The 24,506-nt window shown below is 39.4% G+C and overlaps 1 protein-coding gene across 1 annotated transcript in view; it reads left to right on the forward strand.

The window, feature by feature from the left end:
* BABAM2 (BRISC and BRCA1 A complex member 2) overlaps positions 1–24,506 on the forward strand; it is a 116,399-nt gene that overhangs the window by 14,622 nt on the left and 77,271 nt on the right. The window contains exons 4-6 of the mRNA XM_033144605.1: positions 1,550–1,644; positions 11,724–11,918; positions 13,205–13,279. Coding sequence (XP_033000496.1) covers positions 1,550–1,644; positions 11,724–11,918; positions 13,205–13,279 — 365 coding nt within the window. The remainder of the gene's footprint in view (positions 1–1,549; positions 1,645–11,723; positions 11,919–13,204; positions 13,280–24,506) is intronic.

A 24,506-nucleotide genomic window follows, 5' to 3' on the forward strand; every position in this document is an offset into this window, starting at 1 on the left:
GTGCATGCACGTGAAAGCTTATACCCAGAACAAACTTAGTTGGTCTCTAAGGTGCTACTGGACAATTCTTTAATTTTTAAAATTTATTTTGACTGCGTGAGACCAACACGGCTACCTACCTGAATCTGTGATGGATAGTTTTAGTCTGACCTCAACATTAAGTTGCCTTCGACAAGAGAAAGTGTCTAATAAATTTTAATAAAAATATCAACAATAAATCTAGACCAACTGCAGTTTCCAAATGGTCTTCAAAGGTAGCATTAATATTATATTATATGACAGGTTCATGGTAACATATTTTTCCATTAGAACAGTATTTTAAGAACTCCCTAGACACAATCAAAAAACAATGGGAGGATGACATAGGATACGAAATCAACCCCACCCAATGGACCAGAATGTGGTCTAAACCCCCCTTTAAATCCATATCAACAAAAAGAAGAGAACTCACCCTAAAACTAACTTACAGGTGGTATCTAACGCCTAGAAAATTAGTGCTAATACGCCCAGGAACCTCACCAAAATGCTGGAGAGGGTGCACCTCCACAGGCACATACTTCCACATGTGGTGGGAGTGCCCCAAAATCCAAACATTCTGGACAACAACCACACGAGAAATATGTAAAATAACCAAGCAAGTGTTAGAAATCACCCCAGAATTGGTCTTACTAAATATCTTCCAAGACAATAATGCCCATTTACAACACAAAGAACTCATAATCCATCTACTCTCAGCATCCAGAAACATCATAACCAGACACTGGAAAGACCTGTCAGGAGTAAACATGGACCAATGGTACCAATCAGTATGGGAAACAGCCCTACTAGAAAAACTAACCAGTAAGCTGAAACTGACACAGGGACAAACTGAAGAAGACACCTTCACCCCGGTATGGTTCCCCTTCATCACATACACAGCCCAACAAGACAATGACAAAAATCTACCGACAGCATACAAATCAATATGGCTAACCTGACCCAAAATATCCACCAACCCCACTCACACAAGAAACCAAAGATCATCACAGCCAACCACAAACGAACAACCACACCCCAAGCCAACTCCGACCTCTCTCACCGCCAAACGAGCACAAGCAAACAACAGAGAACCTACATAAACAATGCTGACACCAAACCCTACTCATATCAAGTAAAAAAGAAACATAGTCACCCCACCCCACCTACCTCCCCGTCCCACCCACTTCTTCCCCCCTTTCTTTTCTAATGTCTCACCAACACAGACTTATAAAAATGTTATATGGAAAAATTCGAAAGAGACAATGTACTACCTTTGAAAATCTTCAATAAAAATATTTTTTAAAAAAGAACAGTATTTTAAGGAGCCAATACATCTTCCAGGCTAAGATGTGGGAGACTTTTAAGTATAGAATTCATGTATACAAGTTGTCTTACAGAAAGTAGTTTAGACAATGCTAATAGTTTAGTCTCACCATGGACTTGCATTGCACCTGAATGCAGTCAGTGTGTACAGACATTTCTTTGATATGGTGGTAGTTAAGCTATTTCCTTACTTGTTTGCTTGTTTTAGGGGATATAATTTTTAATGCCTACTATCCAGAACTGCCACCTGACTTCATCTTTGGAGAGGATGCTGAGTTCCTTCCTGATCCCTCAGCTTTACATGTGAGTACATCTCTAGTGTTTTGTGTGCTGTCATTTATACAGACACCTACTTGGCTGTTTATCCATGGCCCTCAAGCTCTGGAATGAGTGTGTTCACCCACCTTCATATTGGCAAGCCTTGCCTGTTCTGGCAGGCATTTGGTGGTGGGGCTAAGTTGCTTATTTATTGCTCTAATTGTTGCTGGTGGATTCTTTGTATTATAATGTGTTCTGTATTTTTAACTGCATTTTGCTAATGATGTGGTTGAATTATTATAATTATAATTAATAAGTACCTTCAGCTATTGGTTGCAGCAGCGGGCTGAAAACACACAAAACTAATTAAAAATAGTTGAACTGAAATTTGCAAACCCAACAAAGATTTTCAGTCTTGCATTTTTGCTGCTCCCTTAATACATGTACATTCTTTTGTTATCCTAATGTAAATTAGATTTTGCCTAAATTTTATTATCCTAATGTAAATTAGATTTTGCCTAAATGCTGGTCATTTTTTCTATAGCATACTGATTGAATAATTGTGGTAGAGAGTACATTACAGTTAGATAAAAACTACAATCCTGGAGAGACTTCCATTGCCTGACATAATTAAGACATCTGCTGAAAAAGTTTGCATATTCCTCTGGGTTTTCAGTACTTCTACCTTTATTTATTTATTTATTTATTTATTTATTTGAGAAATCTGCTGCCACATGGCCCTTAAAGTGATCACATTGTAATCTTTTCTTTTCTTTTCTTTTCTTTTATCTGTTTTTCCTGTTACTGTTATTGAGCTGGACTTCCACTGTCACTTTTCTGCCTTTCATGATCCATCCATTTTTCATTTTTGTTTACCGCAACATTCTTGCCTTGACACAGCAGGCTTTTCAAGGATAAGAAGAGTTTAGTTCTTATATGGGTAGGATATTGTGGTGGGGAACTCTGAGGAACTCTTTCCACATAACCATCTCTTGCAACCCCAGAAGTATAGTGGTAGAGACCAAAGGCATGGAGCAGCATTCATTTGGGAAGAAGAGAAGGAGATGCCACGGGAGATGTTTCATCTGATGTCTTTAGCCCTCTCATTGTAAAACGCCTTGCTGTGGGCCTAATAATAGGTTTAGACTTCCCTCTAATAAACATTGTATAGGTTTTAAGAAGGGCTAATTCCCCTTTACCTTTACCTAATTCTATAGTACAGAAAGTAGTATTTGTCAGGGTGAGGTTCTGTATTCATACCTTGAAGCATGGATGTGAAGTGAAGGTGTACTCTAGGTTTCATCATGTTAGGCAACACTTTGAAAGCTGAAGATTTAAGTGTGTGTTTTGTAATAAGGATAGGCACGCTTTCAGGAAGGGAGGATGCAAGAATCAAGTATGCTAGATGCATAGCCCTTCAAAAAAATGGATGTCATAAGGTGGTAAATCGATCATCCCTCCCTTGAGGAACTGTTTTTGTTGCACTATGTTTATATTATGGAAAGAAACTACTCCTTGGCTAGAGATAAGGATCTGGCTTCACCCTAGTAATACATTTATATAAATGCAGTAGTCTTATGTAAATACAGTAGTACAAAGCAAGGGGTAACTAGCATGTGGCTCTCCAGATGTTGGACCCCAACTCCCATCAGCCCCAGGAAGCATGACCAATGGTCAAGGAGGGGAGTTCTAATCCAGCAATATCTGGAGAGCTGTAGTTTAGCTGCCCTATGCTAAGCCATAGTTTGTGTATGTAGCAAATGTTGAAGTTTAGCTAGGAGGCAGTTAGTCTCCTAGAAGCACATTTTGCAAGTTGAAAAGAAGTATCTTTCTAATTCCTGCCTTTTAATTTCATTTTTTAATGAGAAATCATTTAAATTAGCAATTCTGTGCCCTTTAGGTTTTAATTATTGGACCATAAGAATTTTTCCAGAGAGAAAGTAACTGCTTGCAAATGTGCAAGTAAAACATGTAATTTGTCTGATTAGTGCATGTCATTTAGGAAATAATTAGCTGTAGTTAATCCCCTTTTTTAAAAAAAAATCAGTTTGTAACTTCTGTTCTACTTGGAACAGAAATAGCTTTCTTACGGGGGTTCCTTTTTGTTTTGATTTTCCCCCATATAGCAATACAGTTTGCCTTGATTTTTGACATTTTATAATTGGAAAAGGAAACCAATAATATGTTGTATTGGGGTAGAAGTTGTAAAACTTTTCTCATCTACACTTTCATCCAAAGTATGCTTACTCAGAGGCAAGCTGATTTACAGGCGGTGACCATTTTCTGCTGGGGTTCTGTTCCTGGCCCCTGCGAGCATCAATGGAGAGCCCATCTTCTGGGTCCAAAAGGAGCCAGGCCAATTGGTGGTCGCTCATCAATTGAGCATGCACAAAATGATTGCCATCTGTATGTGAATAGCAATTACTTTTAAGTATAAGTTTGGTTAATCAAGTCTATTTCGGACTATGAAAACAAGAAATAGTAGCCAACTATTGGTTGTGTACAATTAAGGGGAAACACTGCATGGTTACAATTTGAATGTTAAATAATTTGTATGATATTCAGAGCTACTTTCATACATTACACAGAGACTCCGAGACTGCAGAAAAGAGTGACTAAAAGGACCAGTGAGCTGGAGTAATTCTCAATGAGGAATGGGACTTATTTGTGCGGGGGCGGGGCGGGTTAGAGGACATGTTAGAGGTGCATAAAAACTATGGCTGGTGCGTAGACACTGAACAGAGATACAATTTTCTCCCTCTCTCATAATACTGTAGTAGAACCCAGGATTGCCCAGTGAAGCTGAATGAAGCGAAATACAGGATGGGCAAAAGAAGGTGCTATTTCACACAGAGCATTCTGCCCCCCTCCCACCCCCGCCGAGCATTTCAGTACAGAATTTGCTTCCACAGGATGTAGTTACGGCTGCCAACTTGAACAGGAGGTTAGACCAATTCATGAAGAATCAGTGGCTACTACAGTAGTCAGGACTGAATACTATCTTGAGACTTGGAGGCAGTATGTTTTTGAATACCAGTTCCTGGAGAATAAAGCAGCAGAGTGCTGTTGAGCTCATGTCCTGCTTGTGGGCATTCCATAGGCTGCTGTTGGGAACAAAATGCTGGACCAACTGGGTTTTTGGTGTGGCCCAGCAGAGCTGCTCTTACGTTCTTATTGCCAAAGGGTTGGCCTATCCCAATTCCCCAATCAGTGTGCCTGCCTACTACAGGTGTTTGCTAACACCTGTCTGTAACTTTCACACTTTTGCATTTCAGGTGTATGTTTAAATATTTTAAGTGTATGCCTAAAGCTGTAACATATAAACAGATTCTGATACTTCCTGTGAAGCGGACACTTTGGATATAAGTGGAAACAAATGCTTGTGGCTGAGAAGGTGATTGAATAGATAGAGAATGGAACGGTTATCAGATAAATATTCATATTTTTCCTTTGTTTTATGAGCATTGGTACATATCAAAACTGCTTCAGAATCAAATGTTTTCGATAGACCTTTTATAGCAAATCTCTTTTGCTTACATGTTGAACTTGTACAGTGTTCGCAATTAATCCATGAAGAAAGGCTCTGCATAAATTTAATCTTATTAACTGTTATCAAGGGCTTGATTCTTGTGTTTCCTGACATTTATTTCCTTGACAATTATTGCACTTAATTCTATACTCCCTTAAAAAAAAAGTGCACCAACTGAAGATCTTGCTGTTTTCTGTAGTACAGCCAGAAAAAACAGTAGCAAGCTGTCTTCTTCAAAGTCACGTTCCTGGAAGATATTCCAGCAACCTGGATGCTTGAGCACATTCTTAAGAAAAACAAGTTCCATTTAATTAAGAAACGATTTGCTTATTCTCTTAATGACAGGAACAAATTGCATCTTATGCAGATTGTTCCTGGTTTTAGAAAGAGATCATACCACATTTATGGGAAAGATGTCTTACAGGCATACAAGCTCTATCCTGACAAGCATTGTCTTGACAGTTCAGATCTAGACTTCTAATGGCTGGTTAAATAGCCTATGAACCAAAACTAGCTGATTGAAATGGGTGGTCGCTAAGCATGTTGAGATGGCAGGCAGCAGTTCTGCTGAAGCCAGTTGTTGTAGGACTACAGCTATGTGTCATCCGGTATGGTAGCAATAAGTAATATTGGTTGCTTCCTTTTATAATGGAGTACTGTTCTCTCATTATGATTGATCTGCGGTAATCTCTAAGTATTCAGTTTTCCTTTTCTTGCCCTGAGTGGTTTTTAAAAAGTGGAGGCTAGAGGGAATGCACTTCAGTATACTTTCCAAAGCCATAGGAGTGGGCTGGAAATCAAAATGAATAAAAGATCCAGTAGCATGTTTTTTCGTCTGTATAAGATGGATGGTGCAACTTATCATTGCATATGTGAACTTATCTACAGAACTTATCTGAAGGCAGCCCTGTTTAGGGAAGCTTTTAATATCTGAAGGACTATTGTATTTTAATATTTTGTTGGAAGCCACCCAGAGTGGCTGGGGAAACCCAGCCAGATGGGTGGGGTATAAGTAATTTATTGTTGTTGTTGTTGTTGTTTGTTGTTGTTATTACTGTGTATTTTGTGTGGTTAATTGTTTATAACCATATCATACGGGCTCTCATGTAATCTGAAACATTCCAAAGTGCACATGGTTAGGAAGTCCTGTTGAGTTCATTGTGTTACTTCCAGGTAATTCTGCTTAGGAACATGCATATATAGGGACATATGTACATTTAATAAATAAAATAAGTGGTATCTGGAAACCTGGGGCGTGATATAGCCAAAGCAGCTGAGGACTTTTAAGCCTCCTTGAAGGTATGAAGAAGCATGTGTTTAACACTCTTTGCTTGAAATTACTAGGATTTGAAAGTGCTTAACATCTTTGGCTGTATTGTGCACATAATATTTTGGTTGATGTTAGAATGATAGAGTTGGAAGGGTCCTCAAATATCATCTAGTCCAACCCTCTGCCAGTTCAGGGCAAAGGTACAATTGCTCAACTCAGTAAATATTTCTATATTTATACTAAAAAACCTTCTTTGCCTAACATAGGACTCATCCATAGTTCCCTTTTGCCTTACACTTATTCTAGGCACAGCTTCATCTTTTCCCAGTCTATGTCCCACTATTGTCCCCAGGAAAACCCGCTCTTTAATGCTGAATCAAAACAAACAGCAATTAGAGTCTTCCACGGAATGCCGTTTGCTCCCATTTGCTGGTAAAGAGTGGGTTTTCTGATCCCAACTGCAGGCAACTGTTATATTAATAGAACAAAAAGAGAGATACTCAGTGTAACCCCTAGTTAGTTAACAGATATATTAAGAAGTAGGTGATTAAAATCAATTATTTTCAGAGAACAATATTGTATGCATGCATATAAGGAGGAGTTAATGGCATGTATCCTAGAACGGGGTCAGCAAACTTTTTTCAGACCTTGGGGGGTGGACTATATTTGGGGGGGGGGAAATGAACGAATTCCTATGCCCCACAAATAACCCAGAGATGCATTTTAAATAAAAGCACACATTCTACTCATGTAAAAACGCGCTGATTCCCAGAATGTCCGCGGGTTGGATTTAGAAGGTGATTGGGCTGGATCCAGCCCCTGGGCCTTAGTTTGCCTACCCATGTCCTAGAACTCAAGGGATAGCCCAAATGGCTTCAGTTTCTTATAGAGGCAAATAAAGCACACAGCAACTATAAAAGACATGTGGGGACTCTTAAATATGACTGTAGAGCAAAAGAGAGGGTGTCAATACAGTGTGCGATTGTGTGTCGCAGCTCCCATAAGTGCAAGAACCAAGCAACCTTTCCTTCTGACTTTTCTTCATGGTCTCATGCAACAGCAAACCTAATGGTAGGCTGCTTCCCATGCAAGAATATTTTCTGTTTCATCGAATACATGCCTGTAGTAAAATATTGTTAAATTGGTGGTATGGCAATATTTGATTGGCGACCCATAGTAAAATATGTATTGAATGCAATTAATTGGAACAGTGTTAAAATAGCGTTCCAAATCTAAAATTGCTGTACTCTCCCATAGAAATGTTATATAGTTTTGTGAATTAAGATTTGCCACTATGCACTTCCTTGCTTGCTGTATGTTTTTAAAAGGCAGAAATTACACTGATGTTTTCCAACCGTGATGGTTTTTAATTCATCATGGTATGACATCTACTTAACCAAGTCAACTTAATATCTGTTACATCACCCACAGCAGCTCTTAAGGAGTCAGTGTGGTGTCGTAGTTGGACTAGAATCTGGGAGACCAGGGCTCCAATCCCTGCACAACCATGAAACTCACTGGGTGACCTTGGATCAGTCACTGCCTTTTCAGCCTTACCTACCACATAGGGTTGTTTTGGGAATTAAATGAAAAGGAGGAAAACCATGTATGCCGCCCTGAGCTCCTTGGAGGAAAAGATGGGATAGAAGCCAATCAGTCAACTTGCAGAAAGAAACTCCTTGCTGCTCTCCTCTGCTGGGAGGGTGGATTATCCATTGAAACATAGCATGTTTAAGAGGGCATGTTCAGTGGAGGAGAGGCCAAGCTAATACAAACTGAGTAGAAAAGCAAACTGTCTCTTGTGCACTGTGGATTTTCAAGGAGATATTTACTGAGACCTTTTGTGGACACCACGGGAGGAACTGGCGGACACACTGACACTTAACATGTGCCATGTTGGCGACCTCCATTGTATAACATCAAAGGAGGATACAGTCTTTTGTGACCATGATGCCTAGCTTGCTTTTTTTTTTTTTTAAGGAATTGGAAGTCAGATGAAACATAGCTAACTAAAGTTTTACCCAACTTGTGGTTTTACTCTTTTTTTAATATTAGCGTATGAATTCAAGAGATGGATTGCTTCCTGGAATCTTACCCACTTGAAAGCATTTGGTAAAGGCAGAAAAACTGTCTTCAGTCATACTGCCCTAGAATGTGCCAGGAAAGAAGGTAGTCATCTGCAGGATGCTTCTGCCAGTGTGTGTTGCCATATCTGTGGTACTGCACAATCAGCTATACCGTATTTCTCTGTGTTGAAGATCTGGAAACTGTGCTAACCTGTATCTGGTACCATTGCTTTTCTCATCTTGCTGGAATAACGATGCTGGCACAAATGTTTCTCGTTGCAGTTTGTACCTAACTTTTGTTCCTGATGCAGAACAGTAGTACTGCATAAGTAACTGAGGTTACACTTCTAAGGGTGGGTTATATGTGAGTGTAGTCAGGAGTGTGTGTGTGGCTGCTAGGCCAGACATTAGTATAGTGTGGTTTTTGTGTGCAGAATGGGCAAAAAAAAGTTTATTAAGAGGTTATAAGAACATGAAGAAAAGGTGCTTCCAGTGTTATGCTTTCCTTCTGCCTGACCGCTGTTCTGATTTACTTTGACAAAAACAAATCAGTTATATGTAATGGCTGGGATCCAAAATATTCGGGGCCAAAAAATGTGCACAAGTTTGGATGTCAGTAGTGGGGAGGGGATAGTACAAATACAGTGAGTGCATTCCTGCTCCTCCGCCCTAGATTTACAGGAGCTCGTTGAAAGTCATCTCTCTACTGCCTGCCATGTTTATTCTTTAGCTTTCTGTTTTGCAGCTGGTCACAAATCTCTTGATAAGCTGGTAGTTCTAAATGACCGTTTTAAGAACAGGGTGGTTTTGTTTAAATCAAAGCCAATTAAATCAACATGAAAAAGACAGAAGAAAATTGTTTCAAATCATGCGTTTCCTGAAGAAATGTGCATACGTAGTAGTTGGTTCCTATAACAATTTGAACTGATTGGTCAGCATCATGGAGCCTTTCTATTTCCTGGTGGCATAAACAGAACCTTTAGCCATGCAGTCCACGTGACTCTTGTGCCACAAAACTGTGTCATTTTAGATAAGGGAAACAATTGTGAAATTAACAGATCATTGGCACCTCTCTCTCTTTCTGTATAGAAAGAGATGATAAGACTATCTTAATTGTCCAGAACTCTACAGAAACAAGGCTTGGTGGTTTGCCCAGCAATGCTTGGCCTTCATCTTTATACATACACCCACCCACCCACACACCGGTGTTGGTTCTTTTTATATGGAAAAGCAGTTTTAAAATTATTACATTTTGGATTATAAAAGCAGGCTTCGACATTTCAAGTTCTGACTTCAGTTAAAAGCAGGATTTTTCAAAGAGACAACTTAAATTAAATGTTTAAAATATAGAAGCCTGACATAAAATAAAGATTCTCATTGATCCCCCCCCCAAACTTTGATTCTTATGTGTTTGTACTTCATTATCAGATTCAACATCATTTCTGTTTATCCTCCAAGTAGGTAATTTTTCTGTTACGACCTACTTAAAAAATATAGTTAATGTTGGAGCAAAACAGCTATCTTGTGAGATGGTTTTTATGTCTAAAACTGATGTGTTAGGGTGAAGCTATTTGAAAGCTCTGTTCTGATGCAGTATTGTTCAGCTTGACAAGAATAACCCTGCTATCGGAACAAGAACAAATGACTGCTTCCTCTTTCTGCTTTCTTTTTTTCTTAATGTTTGTTAGTTGTTTAAAAAAAGCATATATGGGTGTGATTTTCTGTCTCATTAGTGCTTGGGAAAAATACTCCACTCCAATGTAGGACAGTTATTAAAACGTTGGTCACTTCCTTTAACACAATACTAGTGATGCAACACAATAGAAAAAAGCGTGTGTGTGTGTGTGTGTAGGCATTCCCGTTTCTCATTAAAATGATGTCAGCCCCTACTGGCACATTCCATCCTTCAGCTTTCTGGGAAAGCTGTTTGCTTAAAGGCTTGTGGAAAGGAAATAGCAACTATGCAGAACATGTCTGCTTGCTTGATTTCTGACCTTGTGATGCAAGATTGATTTCCTACATGATATGCTGTGTGCTTAGCTGACAAAATCTGATAAAAGTGAACTTTCTGCTCAGTTGATCTCAACAACACCTCGATAGCCATTGCACCTAATTACCTGTTATTAAATCACAGTATGTGGCAAAGATCACAGACCTTCTCGCTCTGAAAGATTCCAGACATCTCTACTTAATGTGTAACTGAAACATAGCCTTGGTGCCTACTTACTCATGTTGATTGCCTGTTCCCCATACTTTCCTCCCCCCTCCTATTTTCTCCCCTTCTAATAAAATTTATATTTGTAAGCACTTCTGAGCAAGGACCTGTCCTCTTTTCACTCTGCAAAGTGTCATGTGCATTACACTATAGCAGCAGCAGCAACAACAACAACAGTAGTAGTGGTGGTAGTGGTAGTAGTAGTAGTAGTAGTAGTAATATGTTGTATTCAATGGAGTGCTAAGGAAGGTTGTACCATTAGCACAAGCGTTCCTACTTGCCTGACAGAACAATCTCTCATGTGATTTCTCCACACATTCTGCAGGATCTTCCAACTCTTTGAAGCAGATTTGGGAAATATATTTGGGAGTGGCAGAAGTGAGGAGTCCCTTTGCAACAGTGGGAATCTTTGTGCTGGCTTCCGCTAATGCAACAAGTTACTATACAGTTGAATACGGCCCAGCGTTTTGTCTAAGTTCATCTTCTTCCTTGGTGATATTGAAGACACAATTTTCCCAGCTTTCCATAAAATGTCACACTGTCGATAGAACCTAATTCTACTTTATCTTTTAAACATTTAGGCTTATATTTTATTTTTGTCCTTGAGTCCTTCCTATCTTTGGAAGATTGAATAAACTATAGTTTCTCCCATAAATTCAATGCTCCTTGTCTAGGGCCTTATAGGAGACAGTGGAGCAAAGATCACTTTATTTCTCTGAATTTCTAATGCTGAAAGTTACTCCCTTTAGTATAATCTCACTGCAGGTTCTTCCTAACATAGTTTATCTTTAATATCATAGCCTCAGTTAGGTTGAGAGAGAGAAATCTCTTTAATCTGCCTTGTATTCTCCCTAAGTTTTCATTTTAGCAGGCATTTGACTTGAGTTTCTAACTGAACCGCTCCCATGCTCTTTTAAGCAAGTGGAATGTCCTACAACTTGGTCTAACTCGAAACCTTTCCTTGGTCGGGCAGTGAAAAAGCAACTATATTAGTATTCCTGTTTTCATGAATTGACCTGGTCATTGTCTCAATTCATTACACAGAACTTGGCCTCATGGAATCCCTCAAACCCAGAATGCCTTCTGCTTGTTGTAAAAGAACTTGTTCAACAATATCACCAGTTCCAGTGCAGCAGACTACGTGAGAGCTCTCGCCTCATGTTTGAATATCAAACATTACTGGAAGAACCTCAGTATGGAGAAAACATGGAAATTTATGCTGGCAAAAAGAACAACTGGGTAAGTGGTCATAAGTCTACTAGCAAAATAATGTAGAAATCTTTCCTTCATGGGGACTGTAACCATTGATTTGGAAAGGTTATTTGTGCTAGGCGTGTGGCTCTTAAAGTATGTGAGGTGTCCTCAATTTACCTTCCTTGCTGTCTACTCCCTCTTGTTCTTTAACTCTGTAGCTCTACTAATGTAGACGCAAACAGATGTAGAGAAAAGGATTGCAGCAGTTAGTGGCAAGCAACCACTTTCAGGAGGATGGGGTCAAAGTGTCTCCCCCCCCCCCATTCATGAAGTGGCTTTCTATGAAAATGAATTACTGACTGGGCTGCAGTTTGCACAGTGCTGTCTGATGTACATTTATCCTTCAGAGTTTTTCTTTTAGGTTGACTGTTCATAGATGGGGGGTTGGAATAACAAAGCAAAGAATACAAATGCTTCAACTCAGTTTAGCCTGTCTCTGCAAAAAGTATTATCAGATAATGATGAGTATAATGTGGAAGGTCTAGCTGCATACTATATGATCTCTCTAGATATTGTTGAACTGCAGTTCCCTCTATCCCTGACCAGTGGGCATGTTTGCCAGGGCTGATGGGAGTTGTCCTTATTCAGGCCTTTTGCTGTGTGAATTTCTCGCCTCCTGCTGCATTTTTGTGCACTGCTGCTTTGTTGTTGACTTTCTGTTTTTAAATGTAAGTTGTAGTTGTTTTAACTGTGACATATTTGCCCTTGGACTATCTGATGATGGGTGAGAGCTTACAGTATCAATAAAAAAAAATTCAAAACCTATTGGAGGGCACCTAGTCTAATATAATTACAGTGGTACCTCAGTTTAAGAACAGCCCTGTTTATGAACTATTCGGTTTGTAAACAAACCGGAAGTAGTGTCCTGGTTTGCAAACTTTACCTTGGTTTATAATGGAAGCCGAATGGTGGAAGGGCACCGGTGGTGGGAGGCCTCATTAGGGAAAGTGCGCCTCAGTTTAAGAATGGTTTTGGTTTAAGAATGGACTTCCAGAACGGATTAAGTTCGTAAACCGAGGTACCATTATATTTGTTGTCATAAGGGTGTTCCGAGTACCTTTTCTTCCCTGTTGTGCTAAGACACATTTGTGTACTACTTACTAAATTATAAATATATTCTTGGCTTCATTCATGGCTAGAGTAAGCTCTCTAAATTGTTAAGAAAGCATTAGGAAACTTCCAAAAAGTTTAATGTACGATTCTGGCTGTTACTTCTGCTGTACAATGATATTGCTAAGCATAGGTCTCACTATTTTTTCTTCACTTGACAGACTGGTGAATTGTCAGCTCGTTTCCTTCTGAAATTGCCAGTGGACTTCAGCAACATCCCCACTTACCTTCTCAAGGTAATGATTCACCACAGTGCTAGCTAACCTGTTATTCTGTGGAATAATCTGAATTGATGAGACATTCAGGATTCAAATTATTCTAATCTGCTTGGAACAAGTGATAGTGTAGCATTTTAAAATATGTTTTTAATTTGTGCATGGGGGCACTGCTACTAGAATGATTTTGGATTGCAGTAATACTGATGATTGGACTCAGATTCCAATGTGATTAGTGACTATCTGCAGCCACACTTTAAAATTCATTCTACATTCATTTCTGGTCCCTGCTGTCTACTTTGGCATACTTTTCCAAAGAAGAAATGAAATGAGTTTAATTACCAGAGTTAGCATACAGTCTTTTTTAAAATTTACAAACAGGCCTTCAATAGTTTTCAGCGTGATACCTAATATCTGACTAGACTTAAAATCAGAAGAGTCTGGTTAAGCCTTTGAAATTTAGTCATTTCATCAGCAAGCCAACAGAGGGGGAGGTGTCCATAGGAACTTTCCTATCGTTATTACAGCTCAAGCTACTGAATTAGAGCCAAGGAAATTGCCTCTGTTCAGTAGCTTGAGCTGTAATAACGATAGGAAATTCATTTCATTTTTAAATATGTCCTTAAGTAAACAGGGAGTGAATATACAGAATTTAGATAATTACCAAACTTATGCTTGGCAACTCTGCAGAGCTGGAGGAAGAGTGGGAGTTTGCATGAAGGAATATAAAACACAGTATGACTGTCAAACGGACTGGTTCACATGTAACACTGAACCATGGTTAAGCACTACATAGACAAGCAACAGCAAAGGCAATTGAATCAGCAGGCCCACTCATCTCCCCACTTTCTCTATGTGAGCAGGAGGAGGTTTTTTCCCCATTTCAAAGAATATTGGCTTAGCATTAAGTGCAAAATAAAGTTGGCTTATATAGGAAGTAGTCATCAGTTGTTGTAGGCCAGGTTCTGTAACATCTACAGTGAGATTTGAAACTGAAAATAAACACAGCCGAAAATCTGCTCCCAGGCATGCAAGTAGAAGGGGGAAATCATTTGACTCTGATGCTGTGGTTTGACTTGCTGAGGCTCATCCATGCGGGGCTAAACCATGGCTTGGCATTGCATGCAGATCAGCCCAAGAGCTAATGGTGAAGGAGAATTTATGAAAAAAATACATTAGGTAGAATATGTTATACTGAAATGAGGAGATGTAACCAAAGATCAAGTTGGAAGTAAAATCCCATGTTAACAGATTTAACAGTGCAATATCATATAAATGTTGGTGCCCCCGATATCTGGCAAAACAAAAATGTCTGTACCTAGTGCTGAGACGATGACAGGGTTGGTACCAGGTGAGCCTCTAGAGTGGGTCTGAAGAGAGCTCTTGAAGCCTTTTTAGTTCACTTGGAAGCTTTCATGGACTATTGGTAAACTGCATGCATGCTATCCTTTCAATGATGAAAGAAACGAGGGAAAGCTGGCAAAGTTTCATCATGTTTTGCACACATATTGTAATCTTCCAAGACTACTAGATTCCTGTCAGTGCTCATTTGACACTAAGTCTATAGTCCTCTAGACACTGGGAGTAATCCCAGTTGAATTCAGTGTGGCTGACTTCTGAGTAGATAGGCATAGTTTTGCGCTCTAATTTATTTAATTTAAATTGTTTCTGGCATCTCCATCAAGTTCATTCTGTAGAATCTAAGTGATAGGAAATGTGTGTTGTTGAAACACAGATTGGAAGATGCTAACGTTAAGCTGTTATCAGAAATCAGTGTTAGTAAATCAGATGGCAAAATATATATGAAATAATTAAGCGATAAGTATTATAGTCCAAACAACTCTTCACATTTATATGAATTGAGTTTATTGTGTGTGCAAACTATGTTTCCAACTGAATAATGTGTGGGAGTGCATGTTTTCATAATGAAAGTTTGTGTTAATGGTGTTACAAATGTATGGGGTCAGTTCTAGAAGAATACAGTGAATTAACTTCAATTTTTTTTCCTACATGTACAAGGTACTATTGCCATCTTACCTGCACATTTTGTAGATACTAATTTTGGATGGTTTCACAAAGGGAAAATTACTCATGGAAGGAGCTTTTTACTGTATTGTTTCTTCAGCAGTTGTAAAGGTCCAACAATTTAAAGAACCTCAGAAATTAAATATCTTTCCCCTGCTATTTCTTCTAAATTCTATTTATGCAGTCGGTACAACTGTAATTGCTGAGAACTGATTGGAACCATGCTGTCTGCAGTCCAACTCAAAGAAATATATGCAGCCTTATCAAATAAGTTATGCTTTTATGACTGCTGAAATGAATACCCAGAAGTGCAATAAAATTTTAATATATTTTTCTGCCTGAAATTAAATACTTGATTTACTGTTTGATTTACTGTAACTATTAATCTGAGGCTTATATAAATTGGGAATTTTAAAGAGTCACCACTTTAATGTCTTGCAACATTATTGCTAAAGAACAATATGCTTACCATTTCCTCTTGGGTTTGGTTTATGACAATTTGAAAGCCATATGTTGACGTTAGATGGTTTGGATCAACTCCTAAAACCTTTGAGTCCCGTGTACCATGGCGTCCAAAAATCCTTGACACAGGGTGGCTGATGTTTGCTTCTGAAATCCTGTATTTTGTGTTCTTATATCCATAAAGGACATCAGAGCACTTCAACACCATTTATTCAGTTTCTTATTATAGTGCCAGATTTTTAATCTGAATATTTGGGGGGGGGGCAGTAAGGTTTTCAAACATTTTTGTTTATTTTATTTAAACGATTTATATACCTCTTTAACTACAGTCATCTCTAAGCAATGCACAGAAAATACAATATGGAAAAGGTAAAAATTAGTTAAAACTATTTTTTTTTATAAAAAAAACTATAAAAACTGCAGCAGGGAGGAGGCCTCTCTGACCACAATTGGAAATTACATAAATTTGGGCCCACGATACTGAAGGCATGGTTGATCTGGACCATGCATCCATGCTGCAGGGGACCACCATCTTGGCTGTCTCTTTTTTTGCAAGGATAAGCAAAGCCTTTGTGTAGCAGTGACAGTGGAACTGGAAAAGACATTGATGGTCAACTAGTCACAGATTTAACCTTACTCTTTGCAGAGTTCTCAGAGTATTTGGCTGTTGGGAAGCAACTTGGAACACGACACACAACATTGGGGTCCTGTTTTTTCTTCCCACTACACTCTATAGATAATTGGGTCAGGGCATTGGCCCCTCTCCCGAAGTCCTTTATTTCCCTGGTGATTAAAATACTTCAGAAATGGGAGTGACTCCTTGCACTCTCACCCGTAGTTCTTCAGTTGCTTTCACTCTCTACTGTTACAAATTGTTTAAGGCTGCCTTATTTAGGGGACAAAGGAGCCAGAGTCAACAGGGATGGAACAATCACTATTGGGCAGCCCCAAAAGTCCACATAAATCCAGATATTTTTACAGTCATATTCTATGCTGTGCACAATTCCAATTTTTTTATTACCCTTTCCCCCATACAAGTCAATTCAGTTCCTTCTCCTCCCCCTCCCCCTCCTCCTCCTCCTCCCCAGCGATCACTCATAGCTAAGATTGTCTTCCATGGAAACAGTTTTAACAGTGAGTCCATAAGTGACTGTGGAGGCCAATTCTGGATCTACACATCCTTCCACAGTGGGGACATAGGTTTCTGAGCAGGAGCTGATCATGGTGAGGATTTGCCAAATGAGCTCGTTTCTCCTTTTTGCCCTGAGTCTGCGCTTCTACAAAGTCCATGACAACTTTGGTAAAGGCTGTTTGGTAAAGGCTGTTCTCCAACTGGAGTGCTCACAGGCCCTTGTTTCCCATTTATCAGTGCTTATGTTACTACTTTTTTTAGATTTGCCTTGAGAGTGTCTTTAAATCTATTTGGTATTTTAACGGGAAACAAAAGCATTATATCTGTTGGTTCTCCCTCTCAGCTATTTCTTAGTTTCTTTCCTTGAACTCTGCCCAACAGAGGGCAGGATGAGAACAAGGCAGTCAGACACACATGTAAGCTTGGTGGCCAAGTTGCGGAGCCTGGTACCTAAGGCATAGTTCCAAAAGATGCTATGCTGTAGCCCCTGCCCTATGTGGATTGTGTGCACATACTTGTCTGGTCTCCCTCTTCTCTTGATACTCACAGTGGCAGCTCAGTCGCAAAAGGAAAAACATGCCCCTGACATGTAAAATGTCCCAAATTAAGTCCCCAATATCTAGTTAAAGGATGTTGAGTAGCAGGACTAGGAAAGACTTCCACCTGATATCTTGGAAAGCAGCTGCTCACTCCTTATTTGAGCACCTGCTTGGTAACCTAGAACCGCTCCATGTATTGATCACAATGTTGAGATCCCCTTTTTAAAAAAGTCAATTCATACCCCTAACACAATACAAATGCCTTCATACTGACTGACTCCTTGATTCCGGATACTTGTGTCATTAAGGCTGTAACCCTAAGTCACGGAAACCAGAATAACTTGGGTCCTATATTTGATTGAAGTTGCTCTTTATGTTATGAATAATAGCAATATCCGAGAGACCAGAAATAAGTACGGTGAAATGGAGAGATACAGCGTATTCATGTATGCGCTTAACATGAGCTATATGTAGGCAGAGATAATTTACTGACGTGCAAAGAGAAATCATTTGAGAAAAGAGGTTGTTTTTTCAGATCTCGTGTGTGGCCAGGCATTTGTATAAAATGCTTTGATCCGGATAAGAAGAAAATAGGTGATGCCATTGAGTAATAACCTGCAATTATTTTTTATAGCCATTGCATTCCAGTATCATAAATCAGTGCTTATATTGCTACGGTACAGAATTGGCATGATTACAGGTTCTGACAAGATGGTAAAACTGATTCAAGTAGTGTAATGGAAACACTTCCACCTGGTGCATAGGGCTTAGAAATGGCTCAGTTCATTTGTCTTTTCAATATAAAAAAATTAAAATAACCCCTCAAGTTGATAGTGATTTCTTGCATCTCTAAGTTGGGGAAACTGTTAGTGTCATCTTTTTTTCTGGCTGCCAAGAGGAAGGTATTGGTTGAGAATGATTTACTGTGGGCGACACGGTAATCGATCATGAAGTAAGATGTTGAGAAAAATGAATGACTCAGGTTTGTACAATGACAGTAAGGATGCTCCTCTGCTAGGGTTTTGATAGAAAAAGTTAAGTGGGGGAAATGAGAAGAGTATGACAATTCCTGAGGAAAAGACTAAAAGCCGAAGACTGTTTTGATAAGAGAGAAGAAAAACACACAGGTCTTGAAAAACAAGTATTTTATTCCGACCATATAACAGAATTCTCTTCCCACCTCTCAAACTTATTTACTTTTTCTGCTACCCAGTCATGCAAACATGCCCTCTTCTTTGTATGCTTTATGTATTTATTATTTGAGCCAGCAAATTTCCTCTCCTCTCTTGAAAAGTGCTTTCAGGTTGTATAAAATGCTAGACAGATGGGAAAAATCATCTTAGCTGACTGATGTCTCTCTGATGATACATAAACCATCAGTTACTTGTTTGGAAGAACCCTGGGGGCTGGTGGGTTGGTTAACCTCAAACGGTGATTGCTACAGAAGCTTGTTCCAATCAGAATTTTCACTCTTTTAGTATTCATAATGCTCAGTATTCAAATGAAAATTAATTCCATTTAATTTCAACCATTCCACAATGCTTATTTAAATGTTAATGTGCCCACTTTCTGATTTATTAAATTAGATTATGAAGAGTTGGACATGTTAAATATCCCCACAAATCTGATTTGATAAGATTTGAAATATTCCTTATTTTGTCATATGTTCCATGTTGCCTTTGCATATAAATGCCTTGCAAGTACTTTGTAGTTTATCCTCGTAACATAAGCGAAGGCACATCTGGGTAGGAGCTGCTCCCATTCTAAGGTCATAATTTTGTGCCTAAAAGGGAACTACATGGAAACCATGAGAAGACAGTGGTATATGAAAGGAGGGCCAGGAAAAAAACAATTTTTAAAAAATGTTGCAGTAGGTGAGTGAAACTGGGAGACTTCTGCCTCATGTTTCAGCTGAAGGGACAGAAGTGGTTGACTGCAGATGGGCCACTGTGTGCTGCCCCGCCTTCATATTTATCTCACATAACACTGCAAAAAAGTTTTCCCTAATCAATATCTATATGATAAGTGTAATTGAGCTGAAACACCACACTGAATTTGTGTAAACTTATATATGCAAGTGAGGGATGCAGGGCCTAGGGCTTGTCGATCAGAAGGTTGGCGGTTCGAATCCCCGCGACGGGGTGAACTCCCGTTGCTCGGTCCCTGCTCCTGCCAACCTAGCAGTTCGAAAGCACGTCAAAGTGCAAGTAGATAAATAGGTACCACTCCAGCAGAAAGGTAAACTGTGTTTCCGTGCGCTGCTCTGGTTCACCAGAAGCGGCTTAGTCATGCTGGCCACATGACCCGGAAGCTGTACGCCGGCTCCCTCGGCCAGTAAAGCGAGATGAGTGCTGCAACCCCAGAGTCGTCCACGACTGGACCTAACAGTCAGGGGTCCCTTTACCTTTACCTTTATATCTGCAAGTAGAGTTGTACAACAGCTGTTAAGTTCATAATGGCATCAGTGTTTGGGGTTCAGCTTAACTGGACAAGATCGGCTCCATCCAGAAAGCTAGCAATGACCCTAGGAGCAGCACTGTTGTGAACATTGTTAATGTGTTAAATGGCCTATCTATGGATACAGGAGCAATGACCCTGCAGAGATTTTCCTGAACACTGTAGCTGATAAAAATATCACTGTAATAGTGGGACCTGCTGCTGGTTCATTATGGCTGTGGATGAGCAGATTCATACAGTGCCCTAGTTTGCATGTCATACTAAGCCAAACCATGTCATACTAAGCACAAATGCACTGGTTTCAAGAGAGGAGATAGTGATGAGTTTACTCCTCCCTGGTCATTTTGTTGCTATGGTGAACTAAGCCGTAGCTTGGCTTAGCATGTCATATAAACCTGGACTTGTTGTTTTAATTCTGCTGGACAAACCATAGGACAAACCTTGGTTACAGTTCACGTTTAGTCTCTTGCTAGAGAGCTAACCCACGTGGATGACATGGTAAGCCAAACTATGGCTTAACTCAGTGCAATGCAAGCAGCAAAATGACTGGGAAGGAGCAAAGAAGCCATGAGCTCCTTTTTGGGAGCTCACGTGCTTTGAGTTCACACTATGTCATAGTTCGGCTTAGCATGTTATGTGAACCAGGTCACTGTGTTCTCATCATGGAAGCCAAGCATTTGACCTGGATGATTCTGAATGCATGTGGATGCACACAGTTCTCATTCATACAGTGACTTCTATTCGCTGCAGTGACAAAGCCAACTCCAGGACTGTATCTACATTGCTTCTCCAGCAGTACCCCCACTCTTATGCGATCTCTGCATTTATTTATTTTTAAAACAAGGATCATAAACTTCTGAGTCATATGTGGTGGAGGGTCGCATGCGGGTCTTCACCTTGCCACACAGAAAATCTTAATTTTTGCAAATGTGTGAACTTGCCCTAAGTGGCATTCGGCAAATACATTAATTCCTTTCCTGTAGCAGACTCCTTGCCTGATTAATCAATGACCTTATTCTGGTAAGCATTTCTGTCAGTATCTGTCTTGCTAATAACTCTATTTAGCCTAGAGCATACGAGGCATCGACTTACTCTTCAAAGATTGTTAAGTTAAAAAAAAAAAGAAGTGTTGGTAGTAATGTGGGCATCGCTTGTCCAAGAACGTTAAGACCTCAGTCTGATTTTTCTAACCATAAAAGGCGATGTGTTATGTCTTCCTGTTTTGTGTGGCTGGGAAAGGAGTAAAACGAACTTTTATTGGAGAAAAGTATTTCCGTTCAAACAGTATGTGATAGAATAATATTCCAGAAAAGAGCCTTTGCAGCAAATTGTTATTCACAATATGTACTTTCTGGCTGCTAATTACTATACTAGTCTATGAACAACTATATACTAGTCTAATTACTATATATGCATGTGAAAACACACAAAATAAGTAACAGTTTCTCCTGAATAGTCTTTTAAAAGTACAAAATAGGTTGAAGTGGTTGCTTGAAAACTTTGAAGAGTATTTTATTAGGTAGCCAGTTTAAATGACGGTGTTTCCTGCTTATTTCAAGTGACAGAAAACATGTGATCTAATACACGATGAAGCAGCTGAAGTTAAAAGTATAATGCAGCAGAAAAACATATTTTAAAACTGAACGTTACATGTTGCCAGTCTAAGAATCTGTTTCCTGTATTGCGTTTTGCATTTTGTTTCCTGCATTGCAGGCCGTTGAACTAGATGACCTTCGGGGATCCCTCCCAACTCTGCAGTTCTATGATTCATTTGTGCCCAGATATAAATGTAAATGCAGAATATTTTGTTTTATATGTGCCGCAGCATTGTGATAGCCCTTCCCGTGGGGATAAGTTGCAGGAGGATGCTAACCAAAAACAGCAGCAGCCAAACAATTTATGATGTGAAAACTGTACATTTTGTTGTGAGAAAGAACAGGATTTCTCAGTCTCATGGAAGAAGTTGGAGGGGGCAGGATTGCCATTAAGCTGCTCTGTGTACTTTTGGGAGGACATATATACCCTGCTTTAAATGCCCAAAATTATGGTGCTTTTTATTTTGTGTATTTATTGCAGAGGCTGCGGGAAGGGCAAGACTTCTACTGCCTTTCAGATCCCTTTCCAAGGAGTGCTGTTGTCCAAGCCTGTTTAGAATCATAATCTGTTAGGAAGACTGTCTGTGCCTGGCATTATTAATCCAAACTGGATCTTACATCAGGTAAATAGTCTAGACCAGGAGTGGGGAACCTGTGTCCCTCCAGATATAGTTGAATTCAAACTCATGTCTTTAAGGCTGATGAGCAAGAAGAAGGAAATTGATGGCCTGCAATATCTGGAGGGACACAGGTTCCCCAAGCCTGTCGTAGACTATCTTAGAATACACTGTGGTGTATTTCGATCTTACATCTCTTAAGGATATGGTGCTTTCCTCTTTGCATTCACTAATGTTTGACCTGGGTAGCACTTGAACCTGAGCCACAATCAAACTTCTGAGCTAGCAAAGGAGTTATCAGCATAATTATGTAGAACCGTTAAACGCCCTTCAGCTGACCCAAGGCAAGGGGATATTTTGGAGTGGTGAAGGTCCTTGCCACATCTGTGCTCATTGAAGTGACTAAAGGATGCAGGTTGTCAAATTGTTTTTGTCCTTGAGATTATTGCAGTATTCACCTGCTGTATATAAAACTGGGGAGTGAACCCTGTCTTCCATCCTACAACCTTAATAAAATGAGATATGGAGTGGAAGAGTTGTGGAAACTGAAAGGTGCAAGTTCTGTTAGAGAAAGAGAAAGTTAAACTTGCCTCTTCATCCATCTCAGTAGAGAGTACCGGTAGTAAGAAGGGGAAACAAGCAGCACCAGGTGCATGGGAATTGTGAAGAGCAGGTAGATAAGGAAGGGAACGAAGACATTTGAAAGCTTGTAGACATTCACAAATATGAGAAGAAACAGGGAGCCAATGTTCAGAGAAGTGTGGTGGAGCAAAATGAACTTCGCAACAAATGGAACATACTGTATTTTCTGGCATATAAGACGACTGGGTGTATAAGACGACCCCCAACTTTTCCAGTTAAAATATAGAGTTTGAGATATACTCGACTGCAGATTCTCCACCCGGCATATAAGACCACCCCTGACTTTTGAGATTTTCCTGGATTAAAAAGTAGTCTTATACGCCAGAATATACAGTAAATTTCTTTTTTATCAGTTGTGTTAGCCTCATTGAGTGAGTTTTAGTCATGAAGGTGGCCTATAAGTATTTTAAATAAGAAAAATTTTGATGAGCTGAAGAGTTTAAGATAGCGGAAAGAGTTTTGAAGGAAGAGACAGAAAGAGAAAGAATAGGCAATATGAAGAGCAAAGCTTTCGCACATGTGCTCACCTACTTGCCACTGGCAAATTCATATTTTAGCCTGTCAAGAGTAGTCTTCCTTGCCAGGCAGGACTAGTTGCTTATTTCTAGGGTTTGTTACCAAATATAGGTAGCCTCCTAGGTTGGGCACAGCTTGGCATAGAACACACTAGCTCATACCATGTTTGCATCACCCTAAGATAGTTTATGGGAACAAGATGTCCTTTTACCTCCCGTGTTGATCCTATTAAGAAAGGTATCCAGAATATCTGAGCTTGTGATCACACCTGAAAGGGACATTGCTTTTTAAAAAGTGCCAGATTGGGCAGCTGAAATGAAAAAGAAATGCATTTTGATGCAGGATGCACATTTTAAATACAATGAAAGAAAATGCTGTCCAAGAATCAATCCTGACAATATAAAGAGCATTATGATGTGCCACTGAAAGATCTTAAAGCAAACAGAGCATACACAGAATGTGTCTAACTTCTGCAAATTAGATGTCAAATTTAATACTAAATAGTAGTGTTTATTACTTGTACTTCACAAGATCAAGCCCTATGTTATAACATTCTCAAGATTCCTTAGTATGTTGTCAGTTCTTATCTTTTCACATTAAGATGTCAGGCTCCTCAGGCAAGAGTTCATCTTTTCCTTTATGTCTTGAATAGCTCAAGTACACTGTCACCACTTAGCAAAATAATACTGCAAGGTTTATTCGAAACTGTTTGGTATAGGTTTAGAGACTTTTCATGTAGCTAAAATATGCTTTGAGTGTTTTACCTGCTGGCCAAACATAGGCACATGACTGTAATGTTAACTCATTCTTACTGCACCACCATCATAAAAACAAAAGATGCCTTTAGTGTGCATTGCATGATGCAAAGAAACCACCCGCATGGATGAACTTGAAACTGATGCACTGTTTTTCATTGTTGCTTTGGCTTCCTATGTTTGTTTTTGGGCATAACTATGATTGTCCTGTTGAGGACAGGAAAGACATAGGAGCTCAATTGGGTCACCTCAATCTTGAGACGTTCATAGTATTCATGCAGTGTATATGGTTAGGAGTTGGGAATTGAAGGAGCCTGAGCAGGGTTTTTCCCACAGCAATATTGTTGATAAGGGTAGGAATATCCTTTAGCTAAACTGCAATCAGTTTGGGGGTTTCGACTCTTTGTTTGACAATATCGGATTGGTTACAGTAACTCAATGTGTCACTTTCTAAAATATTGTTTTGACATAATCTGGTGAAACTGTATGTTCCTTTAAAAATACTTTG

The sequence above is a fragment of the Lacerta agilis genome, chromosome 3 (genome assembly GCF_009819535.1).
Source record: "Lacerta agilis isolate rLacAgi1 chromosome 3, rLacAgi1.pri, whole genome shotgun sequence".
Lineage (NCBI taxonomy): Eukaryota > Metazoa > Chordata > Lepidosauria > Squamata > Lacertidae > Lacerta > Lacerta agilis.